At 41.8% G+C, this 16,191-nt stretch overlaps 1 protein-coding gene across 1 annotated transcript in view; it reads left to right on the top strand.

Annotated features, from left to right (window-relative positions):
* EIF2AK4 (eukaryotic translation initiation factor 2 alpha kinase 4) overlaps window positions 1-16,191 on the top strand; it is a 107,320-nt gene that overhangs the window by 76,519 nt on the left and 14,610 nt on the right. The window contains 8 exon segments of the mRNA XM_033190602.1: window positions 553-602; window positions 1,563-1,731; window positions 3,432-3,548; window positions 5,110-5,175; window positions 10,269-10,439; window positions 10,875-11,009; window positions 12,845-12,952; window positions 14,604-14,732. Coding sequence (XP_033046493.1) covers window positions 553-602; window positions 1,563-1,731; window positions 3,432-3,548; window positions 5,110-5,175; window positions 10,269-10,439; window positions 10,875-11,009; window positions 12,845-12,952; window positions 14,604-14,732 — 945 coding nt within the window.

Genomic DNA, 16,191 nt, shown 5'->3' with positions numbered 1-16,191 from the left:
GCCCATCAGTATTAATGATACTATGTTGGATCTCTTGGCAATCTGACAATGGTTTTACTAGTTGTGGTTACTATTTGAAGGCGGTTGTTAAGAATTTATTCTAAGAGATTGATAGGAAAATCAGGAAATTCACCGTAAGAGAGAATACTTCCATTTTGACTGCATTACTATAAAAGTGACATTTTCTTAAAATTCATAAATAAATAACTTGCACTAATTTTAACTGGACATAATAAAAACTCCACAGAGAACATTTAACTAAAAGTGAACTTTTTAAAAAAAAACCTAAGAAATGCCACAGTGAATAAGGTTCATGGCGTATCTAGCAGTAGAATCCATCACTGACCGAAACACTGAAGAACATTTCAGGGAGTGTGAGTGGTGAGCAGTGCATAACTTAGTGAATATACTAAAAGCCACTCAAGCACCTACTTTCAAAGGGGTGAACTTTATGGGACAGGAATTCTGTTTCAGTAAAGCCATTATTAACAAAAGGAGTGTGGTAGCTGGCACATTTTGACATTGACCTTTAATATTTTGTTTATTTTTCAGATCCCTTTTGCAAGATATGTGGCAAGAAATAATATATTGAATTTAAAACGGTAAGAAACAATAGCGGATTCCATTTGGTAGACATAGGAAAATGGTTGAATAATTTGTCAACCAAGAAAGAATATTTTATTTCCTGTGATCCTTACACAGTGAAGAATTCTGGGTTCAGAATATTGAGCTTAGAATACGATCCAGAAGCCCAGCCACAGTACCCCTTCCTGTAAGGTAACTAAGACTATTAGAAGGAATGTAGCAGGTAGGTACCGTCATGTTCCCACAGTCTATTCTGTACCTTCTAAATGTCCCCAAGCAACATAGCTAATTATTTCCACAAACAGTTGCTTGATAAAAACATCTGGCTGTTCATGATCACAGATGGCCCCTTTTAAAACTTCATTGGTGGGACAAGTGGCCAATGGTCTCTATGTGAAAACTGCCTACACAGGTAACCGAACAAAAGCTGCTTGTAGAGAAGTGGAGTAAACCCAGCAGGAACGCTGAGCACTGAGGACCTCCAGGCACTTAGCCCTGAAAAAAAGGCTTTCTGTACATTCAAATATCACAGCGGTCCAACAGTGAGATCTTCATAATTTGGAGCAGTATTGTTGTCAATGAGGCACCCTACTTTAAAGCTCCTTTCTTCAACTGAAAACAAAGCTCTTTACATGTTTTTATTCTAGCTACAAGTGAACGATTAATAATCAGTCCTATGGTGTTGGTATCCCTGTGTAGAAAGCAATCAGTAAGGTAAAATTTTTTGGTGTAATTTCATCTCTGTTTCAGACATTTAAAAAACCTTAAGCCCCATAGCTTAATAGTGGCAAAACTGGGAATTGGAACCTAGATCACAAGGCAAGGGTGTTCCAGGGCAAATCTGTCTTTCAGTCCTCTTCATCATACCACTGATTAATTTTTTTTCATATTTGTTTCTTATATCTTGTTCAGCAATTTCTCCTACATATTTCTTTCTAGTAAGCAATGACCTTAGAAATTTGGATTTCTCTCTCCAGATACTGCATAGAACGTGTGTTCAGGCCGCGCAAGTTAGATCGATTTCATCCCAAAGAACTTCTGGAGTGTGCATTTGATATTGTCACTTCTACCACCAACAGCTTTCTGCCCACTGCTGAAATTATCTACACTATCTATGAAATCATCCAAGAGTTTCCAGCACTTCAGGTTCCTTTCCATATTTTAACATTCCAAGATTCCCCACTATCGTTCTTCACCAAGTATGGTGAGGAAAACCACAGCTACAGACCTGCTTCTCAGTCTGTCCTGGAGATGAATCACATGTTTACTAAAGTAACTGAGAAGAGCTTGATGGTGTGGCTTTTGAGTTTCATCTCAGGCTCTTACCTTCACAGGAACTGGTTTTGTTTTGGGGGATGGGTGTTCTCTACCCATTTTTCCAAAATGCAGGTTATCAGACTAAGATTCCTAAGATGCTCTTAGCCTGTTCATACCCTGTTTGGAACCCTCAGTGGCTCCATCCTATACCCAATCTCTTCACTCCCCAACTTCCCTTTTCACCAAGTCTGCATGCTGCCTACCCGGTGGGGCCTGCTGCCAGCCCTACTCAGGCTTCCCTCCCCACCCCACACACACACCCTGTCATTCCTGCCACCGTCAGTCAAATGTTCCCTTGTCTAGAAAGTCTTTGCCCAGCCATGGTTTGGGCTCTTTCTCCCCAGGAAGCCTGACTGCACCCTCATTGATTAGTTGGACACCTTTTCTTCTCAACTCTCACAGGTCTTGATCTGAGACACCCATGTACTACCTGGAGTTATGTTCATTGTTTTCTCCAAGCAGAGCAGGTGTTTTTAGGGCAGAGCCTATGAGTCCTCTTTGCCATATACCCCATTGCAGCCAGCTACGCACATGGCTCACCACTTGGTAAATACTCATTAATCAATTTGCGTGGACAAAAGTTAATGATAACTATTCCACCAGCCTGTGCTTATGAGTCAATTACTATTGGATCAGATCCTTCTGTCTTTGAAATCAACTATCTCGGGCTTTTTAACATAGTTGAAGACCAGAGTTGTTTTTGTTTTGTTTTGTTTTGTTTTTGAGACAGTGCCTCCCAGGATGGTGTGCAGTGACATCATCACAGCTCACTGCAGCCCCTACCTTCCAGGCACAAGCAGTCCTCCTGCCTTGCCGGTTGAATAGCTGGATCTACAGGCATGTGCCACTGACCCCAGCTAATTTTTTTTTTTTTTTTTTTTTGTAGAGATGGAGTTTCTCTATGTTCCCCAGGCTGGTCTTGAACTCTTGAGCCCAAGGGATCCTCCAACCTTGGTCTCCCAAAATGCTTGGATTACACAGGCATGAGCCACCACCCCAGCCAGTCTGAGTATTTTGGATGTATATAATATGGTATTAACTTAGAGTATACTTTGACTATAACAGTGCAAAAAGGATGTATGTAAAAAAATAAACTAGGGCCGGGCGCAGTGGCTCACGCCTGTAATCCCAGCACTTTGGGAGGCCGAGGCGGGCAGATCATGAGGTCAGGAGATCGAGACCATCCTGACTAACATGGTGAAACCCCATCTCAACTAAAAATACCAAAAATTAGCCAGGCCTGGTGGCGGGCGCCTGTAGTCCCAGCTACTTGGGAGGCTGAGGCAGGAGAATGGTGTGAACCCAGGAGGCAGAGCTTGCAGTGAGCCAAGATCTCACCACTGCACTCCAGCCTGGGCAGCAGAGCGAGACTCCATTTCAAAAAAATAAATAAATAAACTAGGAAGCCATATGCTAAATTCAATCCTTCCATTGTATTAGGATGACAAATTGGTGGTAAGTTTTCAGATTTGGTCATGTACCAATAGTTGCTTTTATAATGAAAATAGTAATTTTTCTCCATATCGCAGGAAAGAAATTACAGTATTTATTTGAACCATACCATGTTATTGAAAGCAATACTCCTACACTGTGGGATCCCAGAAGACAAACTCAGTCAAGTCTACATTATTCTGTATGATGCTGTGGTAAGCATTTAATTCCTTATGATGTTGAAAGAGAATACCTTGATGTTGAGAGATAATGACAATAGTTCCTGATGATTTTCTTACCGATGCAGCCGTGAAACTGAATTGGGAGTCTTATCTCCTTCCCTCATTGCTCTAAAGTGAAAGAACCAATTGGCTTTAATTGTATCAATAGTTAACAAGTATTGGCTGAGCTTTTCTTCCATCCTCAGCCCTGTGCTACTAATAACCGCTGGAATGTTTTTCAAAAGGCTAACTTCTGATTTTAAAAGATCAAATTATTTAATTTGTGAGATAGTAAAGTTCTTCACTAACCTACTTATTAAGGCAAGAAATCACTGAGTAATTGGTCCTGATACTTGCCAATAATAATTTCGAAGATAGTTAACTTTGACTGAGCCCCACTCTGTGAGCTAGGCATGGTTCTGAGTTCCTCTGATGGATGCACTCGCTTCACTCTCACACTAGTGCTGCTATTACCTTTCCTTTACTGCGACCAAGAAGAGTGACTGTTCGTGTTGAGATAAACAGTGTGCCTTGCTCTTGATTCTTCCAGTCTTCCTGTGCTTATCAGTAAAGTCATGTGTAGATTTGCATTGATTGAATTAGGGGAGAATGGCTTCGACCTCTGGTGGGGCCTCATCTACCACCTCCTCCCTGTGGGACTGAGGCTATGGGACCTCCAGTTACTCTTCCCTAATTTAGTCACGTCATAGTATTCATTACTTTATAGTATATGTGCAGGTACAGAGCTTGGAGGGGGATGCATTGAAAAAATGAATTAGTGTTATATTACGATGCTAGGATGGAAGTGAATGCTTATGTTTTCTAATATCTTTTCATGTTAAGTTTTGTTTTCATATTGAATAAGAGGCATCCAGGAGATGTAAGAACTAACAGTGCCAGAAAGTCTATGGTTAAAACAGAGTAGTGGAAGTCCTTACATAATGGCTTATTGTTTTTATACACCAAAAAGATTAACTAGCTTTTCTTTCATCTGGCAGGTACATATCAATGGCCCAGACTTTACTGCTTGTTTCTTAGTGGTTCTTTACTCCCCCTAAAGCTCTGCTGCTATTTGTCAGTGACAGATACAATATGATGTCAGTCGGACACTGGCAGAAACCCCAGGGATTGTGCGAGGGGCTTCAGCTCTTACTGATTCATGTCCCACGGCTATGGCACATCTGCCAGCATGGGATGAAATGCCCAGAGCCTGGCCTTTGTTAGGGGAGCCCAGAGCAAAATGACTCCCTCCCTGCCCAAACAAATGCCCTCATTAAGCCTGTCCAGATCTGGGTCACCTCACCATTCAGCAAGTACAACTTTCTCCTTTTAGTTCTTTTATGTCAGGGTTTTTCAGATTTTACAATAAGTTAATTATGGTTTCATGTGAATTGGGGGAAAAACGTTTTCTAATCACAGAATTAAATCTATTCTGTACCATTAGGAGCAGTTTGTTCAAAATGAAGGCTATAATTCTCAGAATTAGCCTGGAAATTGTGTCTTGTTCAGGGCCACATTTGGCGACTCTCATTGGTACCTTTTTCTTCCACATTAGACAGAGAAGCTGACGAGGAGAGAAGTGGAAGCTAAATTTTGTAATCTGTCTTTGTCTTCTAATAGTGTAAGTACCTTCTAATGGTATTATTACAGCTTTCTCTGTAATTTTGTGATACCAGAAAATGTCACCAAATTCTCGTTGCAGTAGGGTAGCAGCGCTTCCTACTGCCTTGCAGATGCAATCTTTCCCTTGAGTGTTAGGTACCATGGCAACCTCTGGGATTAGGAGAAGGGAGAAACTAATGCTGTGATCAAAGAGGGTCTCTCCATGCTTCTTCTTGATATGCTGTAATCATCCTGCTCTTTCTTGATCAGCAGATACTTTTCTTTGACACCCCTTATAAAGCTGTGCCTGGTAGAGCCTCCTGCTGAACAGACCTAATACCAGTTGTCCTCTTTTGAATTAGATTATACGGGACTAGAAGGAGGCACAGAATTCTGCAAATTCATCTAGGGAGCTACCCTTCCCCTACCTCCATGTCTTCTAACTCCTCAGAGTTGAAATAAAGCTCTTGCTTTTCTGGTACGTCTCTTAATCTTAAAATCTTACATTTGATCCTATCATCAATAAGGGAGATCTTATGGAGTAAACAGTTTGGTCATATTCTCTCCATGGGCATCAGATTGATCCAGATCTTTGGTACAGTAACCCACACTTAATTGAGTAGCTGAACAACAGAAGACAACAGCGATTTTGTACATTTTCCTGAATATTTAAATAAGAAAAGTTTTTTTTAATTTCCCAGAACCCTTCTAGCTTCTTGTCTGACACTCAATTGTATGATCTTGTGTTGATCAGCAAAATTCACATATGGGATAGATTAAAATATGATTGTACACAGGGCAGACAGAGTCGCTCAATCTTTCGGACACCTACAGTGTGACAGGCACAGTGGCAGGGATATAAAGAGGAGTCCATAGACTGCATTCAGCTTCTTAGTTCATATTGGCCTTTAAAAAGCCACAAGGAGATATGCGCAGCACGTGTGTGCCCTCAACTCTGTAAAACAACTTTCAAAGGGCACACGGAAACCACAGTTCAAAGAAATCACCCCTTTGCAGGTAGGGAAGCTAAACCAGATGCATAGCACTAGGAGTTCTGAAAATTGAGCCAGGTAATTTCTTAAATATTTAATATTGGGGGAGATAGTAATGATATGCAAAGTAACCCAACAGCTAAATATCCAAATATGAAGAACAGTGTACAGTATTTACATATAATCTGAACATGTACACAGCACATACCTATGTGCAGAAATAGTCCCATGTGCAAATAGCACAGAGAATCTGTACAAGACTACTCAGTTCAATGATTCTGTACCCAAAGTTTCCAACCCGAAAGGTTAATTGAACTAAAGTCACATTTCAGAATGTCTTTTTTTTTTTTTTTTTTAAGAAAGTCTTATAAATATACATTTGGACGTAATAACCACATTGGTTGTTCACATGTCAACTTTTCTTTCTGTTAAATCTCTAACCACTGGTTATTTGATGATGCTAAGCATTAATTAGACATGTGTTTGATTCATTTAAAAACAGAAAAATAATGTCTAATAAAGGCATTTGGTACTTTGATTATTTTGAAATGTAATGTAAAGGTATTAGGAAGGGGAGTAGAAATATTGCCAAAGAATTTCACATCTGACCCAGTCCTCTTATTTCACAAATGAGACACCTGAGGCCCAAAGAGATGTTGTGATTTGTCCTGAGTCACATGGAGCTAGTTGATGATAGGGTGAGGACCAAAATCTGGAGACACTGACTCCAGTGTTTCTGGTAGTTTATTATTGGGGTAATTTAATGTTCAAATTTATAGAGAAGAAATCATTTTTATTTTCTTAAAAAATATTTTAAATACATGATTTTAAATTTAATTTAATTTTTTTTTTTTTGAGATAGGGTCTTGCACTGTCACGCAGGCTAAATTACAGTGGCACAATCATAGTTCACTGTAACCTCAAGCTCTTGGGCTCAAGAGATCTTTCTGCCTTAGCCTCCCAGTTAATTTTTTTTTTCTTTTTTATAGAGGGATTGCAGGCGTGAGCCATTGCACCCAGCCAAAATTTTTATCTTTAATATAGTAAGCAGATTTGTATTAGTCTGTTCTCACACTGCTAATAAAGATATATCTGAGAGTGGGTAATTTATAAAGGGAAGAGGTTTGATGGACTCCCAGTTCCACATGGCTGGGGAGACCTCACAATCATGGTGGAAGGCAAGGAGGAACAAGTCATGTCTTATATGAATAGCAGAAGGCAAAGAGAGAGAACTTGTGCAGGGGAATTCCTCTTTATAAAACCATCAGATCTCATGAGACTTATTCACTATCACAAGACCAGCATGGGAAAGACCCACCCCCATGATTCAATTACCTCCCACTGGGTCCCTGCCATGACACAAGGGAATTGTGGGAGCTACAATTCAAGATGAAATTTGGGTGGGGACGTAGCCAAACCATATCATTCTGCCCATGGCCCCTCCCAAATTTCATGTCCTCACATTTCAAAACCAATCATGCCTTCCTGACAGTCCCCAAAAGTCTTAACTCATTTCAGCATTAACTCAGAAGTCCACAGTCCAAAGTCTTATCTGAGACAAGGCAAGTACCTTCCGCCTATGAGCCTGTAAACTCAAAAACAAGTTAGTTACTTCCTGAATACAATGAGGGTACAGGCATTGGATAAATACACCCATTCCAAATGGGAAAAATTGGCCAAAACAAGGGGACTAAAGGCCCCACGCAAGTCCAGAATCCAGTGGGATAGTCAAATCTTAGAGCTCCAAAATGGTCTCCTTTGACCCCATGTGTCACATCCAGGTGACGCTGATGCCAGGGGTAGGCTCCCATGGCTTTGGGCAGCTCCCCCTCTGTGGCTTTGCAGGGTACAACCTCCCTCCTGGATGCTTTCATGGGCTGGCATTTAGTAGGGACTCTGTATGGGGGCTGCAAACCCACATTTCCCTTCTGCACTGCCCTAGTAGAGGTTCTCCATATGGGCCCCACCCCTGCAGCAAACTTCTGCCTGGGCATCCAAGCGTTTCCATACATCCTCTGAAATCTGGGTGGAGGTTCCAAACCTCAATTCTTGTTTTCTGTGCACCTGCAGGCTCAACACCACATGGAAGCTGCCAAGGCTTGGGGCTTGCACCCTCTGAAGCACCAGTCTGAGCTGTACCTTGGCCCCTTTTAGCCATGGGTGGAGCAGCTTAGATACAGGGCACCAAGTCCCTAAGCTACAGAGAGCAGGGGGCCCTGGGCCCAGCCCATGAAACCATTTTTTCCTCCTAGGCCTCCAGGCCTGTGATGGGAGGGCCTGCCATGAAGACCTCTGACATGCCCTGGAGACATTTTCCCCATTGTTTTGGTAATTAACATTTGGCTCCTTGTTACTTATGCAAATTTGTGCAGCTGGCTTAAATTTCTCCTCAGAAAATGGGGTTTTCTTTTCTATCTCATTGTCAGGCTGCAAATTTTTTGAACTTATATGGTCTGTTTTCCTTTTAAAATCGAATGCTCTTAACACCACCCAAGTCACTTCTTGATGCTTTGTTGCTTAGAAATTTCTTCTGCCAGATACCCAAAATCATCTCCCTCAAGTTTAAAGTTCCACAAATCTCTAGAGCAGGGGCAAAATGCTGCCAGTCTCTTTGCTAAAACATAGCAAGAATCACCTTTACTTCAGTTCCCAACAAGTTCCTCATCTCCATCTGAGACCACCTCAGCCTGGATTTCATTGACCATATCATTATCAGCATTTTGGTCAAAGTCATTCAACAAATCTCTAGGAAGTTCCAAACTTTCCCACATTTTCCTGTCTTCTTCTGAGCCCTCCAAACTGTTCCAACCTCTGCCTGTTAACCAGTTCTAAAGTCACTTCCATATTTTTGGGTATCTTTACAGCAGTGCCTGACTCTACCAGTACCAACTTACTGTATTAGTCTGCTCTTGTGCTGCTAATAAAGACATACATGAGACTGGGTAATTTATAAAGGAAAGAGGTTTAATGGACTCACAGTTCCATGTGGCTTAGGAGGGCTCACAATCATGGTGGAAAGCAAGGAGGAACAAGTCATGTCTTACATGGTTGGCAGCAGGCAAAGAGAGAGAACTTGTGCAGGGAAATTCCTCTTTATAAAGCCATCAGATCTTGTGAGACTTATTCACTATCATGGGAGGAACCCACCCACATGATTCAATTACCTCCCACTGGATCTCTCCCATGACACATGGGAATTGTGGGAGCTACAATCAAGATGAGATTTGAGTAGGGACACAGCAAAACCATATCAAGATTATAGGAGGCTTTAACATTTTTTGGATTTTCAAAAAATTTAAGTGATTTATGATTAAGATTAAGCTATGTCAAGCTGATTCTTCATTCAGCCCTTAGTTTTCATGTGCCAATTTATGGATGAACTAGGTTCTACTTGCCTACAGTCTTAAAATGGCTATAATTTTGTTTCTTAATAATTTCTACTTTAGCTGCTGTGAGTTCTTTCTGGCTTCATGACTATGGTTGTTTCCTGTTACTCCTGCTGAGTACCAGGGACTGTGAGATCAATCATCTCTAGCCACTGCCCTCTTCTTGAGTAGTCAATGAGTACAGCTGGTGAGAGCCAGGATCTGGCATCCAAGTGGGAGGAGAAGGAAGGGAGGATCAGGAAGTTGCCCACAGGAGAAGACATCTCAAGGTTGCAAGTAGGAAGGATTCAAGCCAAGGAAGGGAATTTCTAGCTAATTCTGAATTAAAACAAGTCAGACTCTGCCTTCTTGTCCACCCATGTGTATGCCTGCAGTAACAGGAATTCATGAGAATGAGAAAGGTAAAGAGGAAAAATACTGGCCTGAAAATAGATAATGGAAGCTCTGCTAGTGCCAGGGTCTACTTTGCTGAGTCAGCATTAAGTGTGAGTAAATGTATCTGAATAAAAGTGAACCATGAGTTATGTGTCTAAAGCATTCCCGCAAGGTGCTTTCGAGTTGTTGGAAAAGGATAACCCTTAGTCAGGATTGTAGCAAAGGCTAAAATAATCTTTGACCACAAAGATAATCGTATGGTCCCATGTGCTCCCGCTCCTGCGGGTGCACACAATCGGTGCAAAGGGAGTCTTCCCCTGCCATGGATGGGCAGCTAACTGTGCCCCTTTGCTTTCCAGCTGTGTCGACTCTACAAGTTTATTGAACAGAAGGGAGATTTGCAAGATCTAATGCCAACAATCAATTCATTAATAAAACAGAAAACAGGTATTGCGCAGTTGGTGAAGTATGGCTTAAAAGACCTAGAGGAGGTTGTTGGACTGTTGAAGAAACTCGGCATCAAGTTACAGGTTTGGCAACGGTTTGATACTGGCAGTACAAATGTGTAGCATTACTAATAGCACAGGGAGGAAATGTATTTCATTTCACTAATGCTAGTTAGTGTTTTATTTTTCCAGAAAAACTGCTTTCTGTGTTTTGGAGCATTTGATATTTAGTAATCATTTTGGCTTAAATCAGGATTTCTTTGCAAGTGCCACTGTTCCTATCATGAAGCAGTTCTTACTGCGTTAGCCTCAGAGAGGTGGTTATTCTTAAAGAGAAGAGAATTTATTTTACATGTCAGGCTATTGTTAAACAGACTTTGTGCTAGATCTTACTAAATATTTTGTTTATGCTAAATAGATTGTTCTGATGCTATTGATGGGAAACACCGTTTTCAGCATTATATTCCACATTCTAACTTTCAAACCCTTGACACATTTGTATGGTGTCTCTCTTTATAGGTCTTGATTAATTTGGGCTTGGTTTACAAGGTGCAGCAGCACAATGGAATCATCTTCCAGTTTGTGGCATTCATCAAACGAAGGCAAAGGGCTGTACCTGAAATCCTCGCAGCTGGAGGCAGATATGACCTGCTGGTGAGGACTTGCCCTTTATTTATTTGTTCTGACTTCATTTTATTTCTTCTCAACTTGTTATTTTGAAATTTTCAAACTAACACCAAAAATTTTATTATCATTAGATACTTCTATTAATATATCTTTCATCTAGGAATAGAAATATAATGTGAACCACATTTGTAGTTGTTTAAACTTAAAAAAAATTATATTATTTTGCAGGACAGTTGCAAAGATAGTGTAGAGAGGTCTCATGTACCATTTACTCTGTGTTTGTATATATATTTTTTTATTTTTACTTATTTATTTATTTATTTATTTTTGGAGACAGGGTCTTGCTCTGTCACCCTGGCTGGAGCGCAGTGGCATAATCTTGGCTCACTGCAGCCTCAACCTCCCTGGGCTCAAACGATTCTCTCACCTTAGCCTCCCAAGTAGCTGAGACTACAGGCATGCACCACCACACCCAGCTAATTTTTTGTATTTTCAGTAGAGACAGGGTTTTGTCGTGTTGCCCAGGCTGGTCTCAAACTCCTGAGCTCAAGCAATCCACCCGCCTAAGCCTCTCAGAGTGCTGGGATTACAGGCATGAGCCACCGCACTACCCCTTGCATAGGCATAGTAAAATATCAAAACCAGAAAACTGACATTTGTACAATGTATGTGCATCATTCTTTTCCATTTTATCATGTGTACATTCCCATAACAACCACCATAATCAAGGTACAGAACTATTCCATCACCACAAAGATTTATGGGTATCAACATCTTATCAGTTGAAATGAAATGTAGAAACTTTACCTCCCTGTATGTCTCTTTACCTCATGCCCCATTTATAATATAACTGTCTTAAATATTTCTTCTAATACATTGAGATTCACATCAAACAGTGTTAAATTTTTTACTTTACTATTAAATATAATTAGAAAACTCAAGGGGAGAAGAAAGTCTATTGTATTTACCCCAAATTTCTGGTTTGTGATGAGAAATTTGCTGTTATTTGAATTACTTTTCCCCTATAGGAAAGGTATTTCTGACTTGATGCTTTAAAGATTCTTTTCTTTGTCTTTAGTTTCAAGTTAAATTATGATGTGTCTGGGCATGAGTTTCTTTGGATTTATCCTGTCAAGGGTTTGCTTAGCTTCTTAAATCTATAGGTGTATGTCTTTTGTGAATTTGGGGGATTTCTTCAGGTGTTATTTCTTTGAATTTTTTTTTCAGTCTCACCGTCTTTTTTCTCTCCTTCTATGACCCCAGTGACATGAATGTCCTTGAGGTTATGGAACGTTTTTGTCCAGGCTGATCTCACACTCCTGGCTGCAAGCAATCCTCCGGCCTTGGCCTTTCAAAGCACTGGGATTATGGGTGTGAGCCACCACACCTGACCTGTAATTTTAAATTATTTAGTAACATTAAGTAAAAGAGACAAGTGGTACCAATTTTGTAATATATTTTATTTAACCTAGTATATCCAAAATATTATTTCAACATGTACTCAAACTTCTAAAAATTATTAACAAGGATTTTACATTTTTTTCAAAGTCTTTGCAGCCAGTATGTATTTTACATGTACAGCATGTGTCAATTTGGATTAGCCGTATTTCAAATGCTCCGTGGTCACTTGTGACTAGTGGCTGCCATATTGAACAGTTCAGAGTTAGATGTAACATTTGTTAATATTTTTCTAAATTTGCATGTGTGCTTGCTTCTCTCTTTTACTATACACACACATTTCTTTTTGTTGAACTCTTTGATGATGAGCTGCTGACAGAGCGCTCACTCTTTAATCATTGTTTTCCCCGTAATCACATTTTCTTTGCTATTTCATAACTGTAACTGTTTATGTCTCTCCACAGATTCCCCAGTTTAGAGGGCCACAAGCTCTGGGGCCAGTTCCCACTGCCATTGGGGTCAGCATAGCTATAGACAAGATATCTGCTGCTGTCCTCAACATGGAGGAACCTGTAAGTCTGGCTTGGCTTCCCAGCATACTTCGAGGTGTCTTTCATTTCTAAAAGTATGATTTGGCTTTTGCAGTCATTTACATGGGGCTTCAGATGTGAAAGCTATAGACCCAGGGTTTTGAAACTTATCTTTAATATGGTAGACAAGCCTAAGACTTGATGTCAATCTTTGCATTTCAGTCCTTATCATCTGTTCTCTAGCTGGGTGACCTTAGAGCAGGGGTCCCCAACCCCCGGGCGGCAGACCAGTACCCATCTGGGTTAGGAACCTGTTAGGAACTGGGCTGCACAGCAGGAGGTGAACAGTGGGCTAGTAAACATTATCACCTGAGCTCCACCTCCTGTCAGATCAGTGGTGGCATTAGATTCTATAGGAGCATGAACCTTGTTGTGAACTGTGCACGCAAGGGATCTAGACTGCACACTCCTTATGATAATCTAACTAATGCCTGATGATCCTAGGTGGAATAGTTTCATTCCAAAAGCATCTCCTTCCCACCCCCGCACCATCCATGGAAAAATTTTCTTCCATGAAACCAGTCCCTGGTGCCAAAAAGGTTGAAGACTTCTGCCTTAGACATTAATTCATCCTTCCTTAGCCTCACTTTCCTTATCTGTAATGTACCATATAAATGTGAGATATTATAGTTATTAACAGGCTCTTACCAAAATTTCTTATTCAGGCCAGGCATGGTGGCTCACGCCTATAATCCCAGCACTTTGGAAGGGCGAGGCAGGCAGATCGCTTGAGCCCAGGAGTTCAAGACTAGCCTGGGCAACATAGCGAAACCCCATCTCTACCAAAAAATACAAAAATTAGCCAGATGTGGTTAATTAGCTATGCACCTGCAGTTCCAGCTACTCAGGAGGCTGAGATGGGACAATCGCTTGAACCCAGGACGGGGAGGCTGTAGTGAGCTGAAATCATGCCACTTGCACTCCAGCTTTGGCAACAGAGCCAGACCCTGTCAAAAAAAAAAAAAAATCCTGCTGTGGTCTGCAAAGCTAGAAATAGCTGTTTTTCCCCCTTATATTTCAGGCAAGATTAGTTTTCCCAGAGAAAAATAGTATTTTCCTAAATGGCTCAGGATAGTTGAAATAGTTTCTGTCTTGAAAGACTAATGTAACTTTTTTTTGTTACTATGGCTGAACATGGTGGCTCATGCCTGTAATCCCAGTTGTATGCCAATAAGGCCAAGGCAGGTGGATCACTTGAGGCCAGAAGTTTGAGACCAGCCTGGCCAACAAGGCGGAACATCATCCCTACTAAAAACATAAAAAAAAAAAAAAAATTTTAGCCAGGCATGGTGGTGCACGTCTGTCATCCCAGCCACTCTGGAGGCTGAGGCAGGAGACTTGCTTAAACCCAGGAGGCAGAGGTTACAGTGAGCTGAGATCGTGCCACTGTATACCAGCCTGGGCGACAGAGCGAGACTCTGTCTCAGAAAAAAAAAGAAAAAGTTTTTGACTGTGTCTTTTTTTTTTTTTTTAACAATGTTGTTTTGAAGCCAGGCCTTCGGCACACTGCGTTTCTATACGGGATTTCAGGAATGCCCATCTTCCCAAGAATGCTGGCTCCTCTCCTGATGCTGGTTTCACTTCCATGCCTGCAGTCTTGCTCCTCTAACTGTAACCGTTGTTTCTGATCCAGGTTACAATAAGCTCTTGTGACCTCCTGGTTGTAAGTGTTGGCCAGATGTCTATGTCCAGGGCCATCAACCTAACCCAGAAGCTCTGGACAGCAGGCATCACAGCAGAAATCATGTACGACTGGTCACAGGTAATGGGACAAAAGGCACCTGTGAGTGAAGTGCAAATAGCTATGGCTCTCATGGCAGATATCCTCTGCACCTTTAGACTGTCAGACTCTGTTTATCTCTGTAATTCGAGTTGCCTCCTGTGTTAGTTTCTGATTGCTGCAGTAACCAATTACCACAAACTTACTGGCTTAAACACATATTTATTATCTTACATTTCTGGAAGTCAGAAATCCAAAAGCACTTTCACTGAGTTAAATTCAACAGGGCTGGCTCCTCTGGAAGCTCTAGGGGAGAATCTGTGTCCTTGCCTTTTCCAGCTCCTGGAGGCCTCCTGCATTCCTTGGCTCATGGCTTCTTCCTCCATCATCACACTCAACAATGAAGCGCCTCCTTCCTCGCTGACCTGTGCTTCTGTTCTTACTGTCCAGCTCTCTCATACGTGCACCCTGTGATTACACTGGGCCCACCCAGATAATCCTGGTTGATCACTAACAGGTTCTAGGAATGAGGATATGGACACCTTTGCAGGGCTGTACACCAGCCTACCACACTTGCAAAGGCACTCGGTGCTTAGTGTGTTTTGGGCTCTGTATCCTGAGACCTCCCACAGCATGCAGGCCTGACACTTGCCATGGGTGTGGAGGTGTGGAAAGTGGCACCCAGGACACATACCTGCCCTTTGGAATGGGGGGTGTAAGGAGATCATAGAAGGGGTACACTCCCAGGAGATCACCCAGGTTGTACCCACATTCGCCACACTGAAGGTGCCCCAGAGCATGGCGATGACCAGGGACACAGACCCACTACCCTCCCACCTGCTCTGTTTACATCACCTGCTGGGAGGCTTCTGAAGCTGCTGCTGTTTACTTGCTTGTGTGTGTGTGTGGTGTGTGTGTGTGTGTGTTGTATCAAAATTCATATCAGAAGTGTACTGAGCAACAGTTTTTTTTTTTTTTTTTTATGAGACAGGAGTCTCACTCTGTCACCCAGGCTGGAGTGCAGTGGCCGGATCTCAGCTCACTGCGAGCACCGCCTCCCAGGTTTACGCCATTCTCCTGCCTCAGCCTCCCGAGTAGCTGGGACTATAGGCGCCCGCCACCTCGCCTGGCCAATTTTTTGTATTTTTGGTAGAGACGGGGTTTCACCGTGTTAGCCAGGATGGTCTCGATTCCTGACCTCGAGATCCACCCTTCTTGGCCTCCCAAAGTGTTGGGATTACAGGCTTGAGCCACTGCGCCCGGCTTTGAGCAACAGTTTTTAATCATTTGACAGAACAGTGTCCTCTTCTACTTGTTCACTTGTTTCATGAATCATTAGAGAAGTGTTCTATCCTGCAGTAAAATCCAAGCCTAGTGGTCAGTGACCTCAGTCCTATACAGTGGCATCCCGCAGGCTTCTCTGCCCTGTCCTGGTTTGTTTCATCAATTCTGCTTTTCACCTTCCCTTATTTCCTTTGTTTTTTTCATTTTCCTCAGAGGC

Source organism: Trachypithecus francoisi, unplaced genomic scaffold, assembly GCF_009764315.1.
Source record: "Trachypithecus francoisi isolate TF-2019V2 unplaced genomic scaffold, Tfra_2.0 Lachesis_group3, whole genome shotgun sequence".
NCBI classification, from domain to species: Eukaryota; Metazoa; Chordata; class Mammalia; order Primates; family Cercopithecidae; genus Trachypithecus; species Trachypithecus francoisi.
Note: the sequence above shows the minus strand (reverse complement) of the source record. Positions and strands in the feature narration are given on the sequence as shown.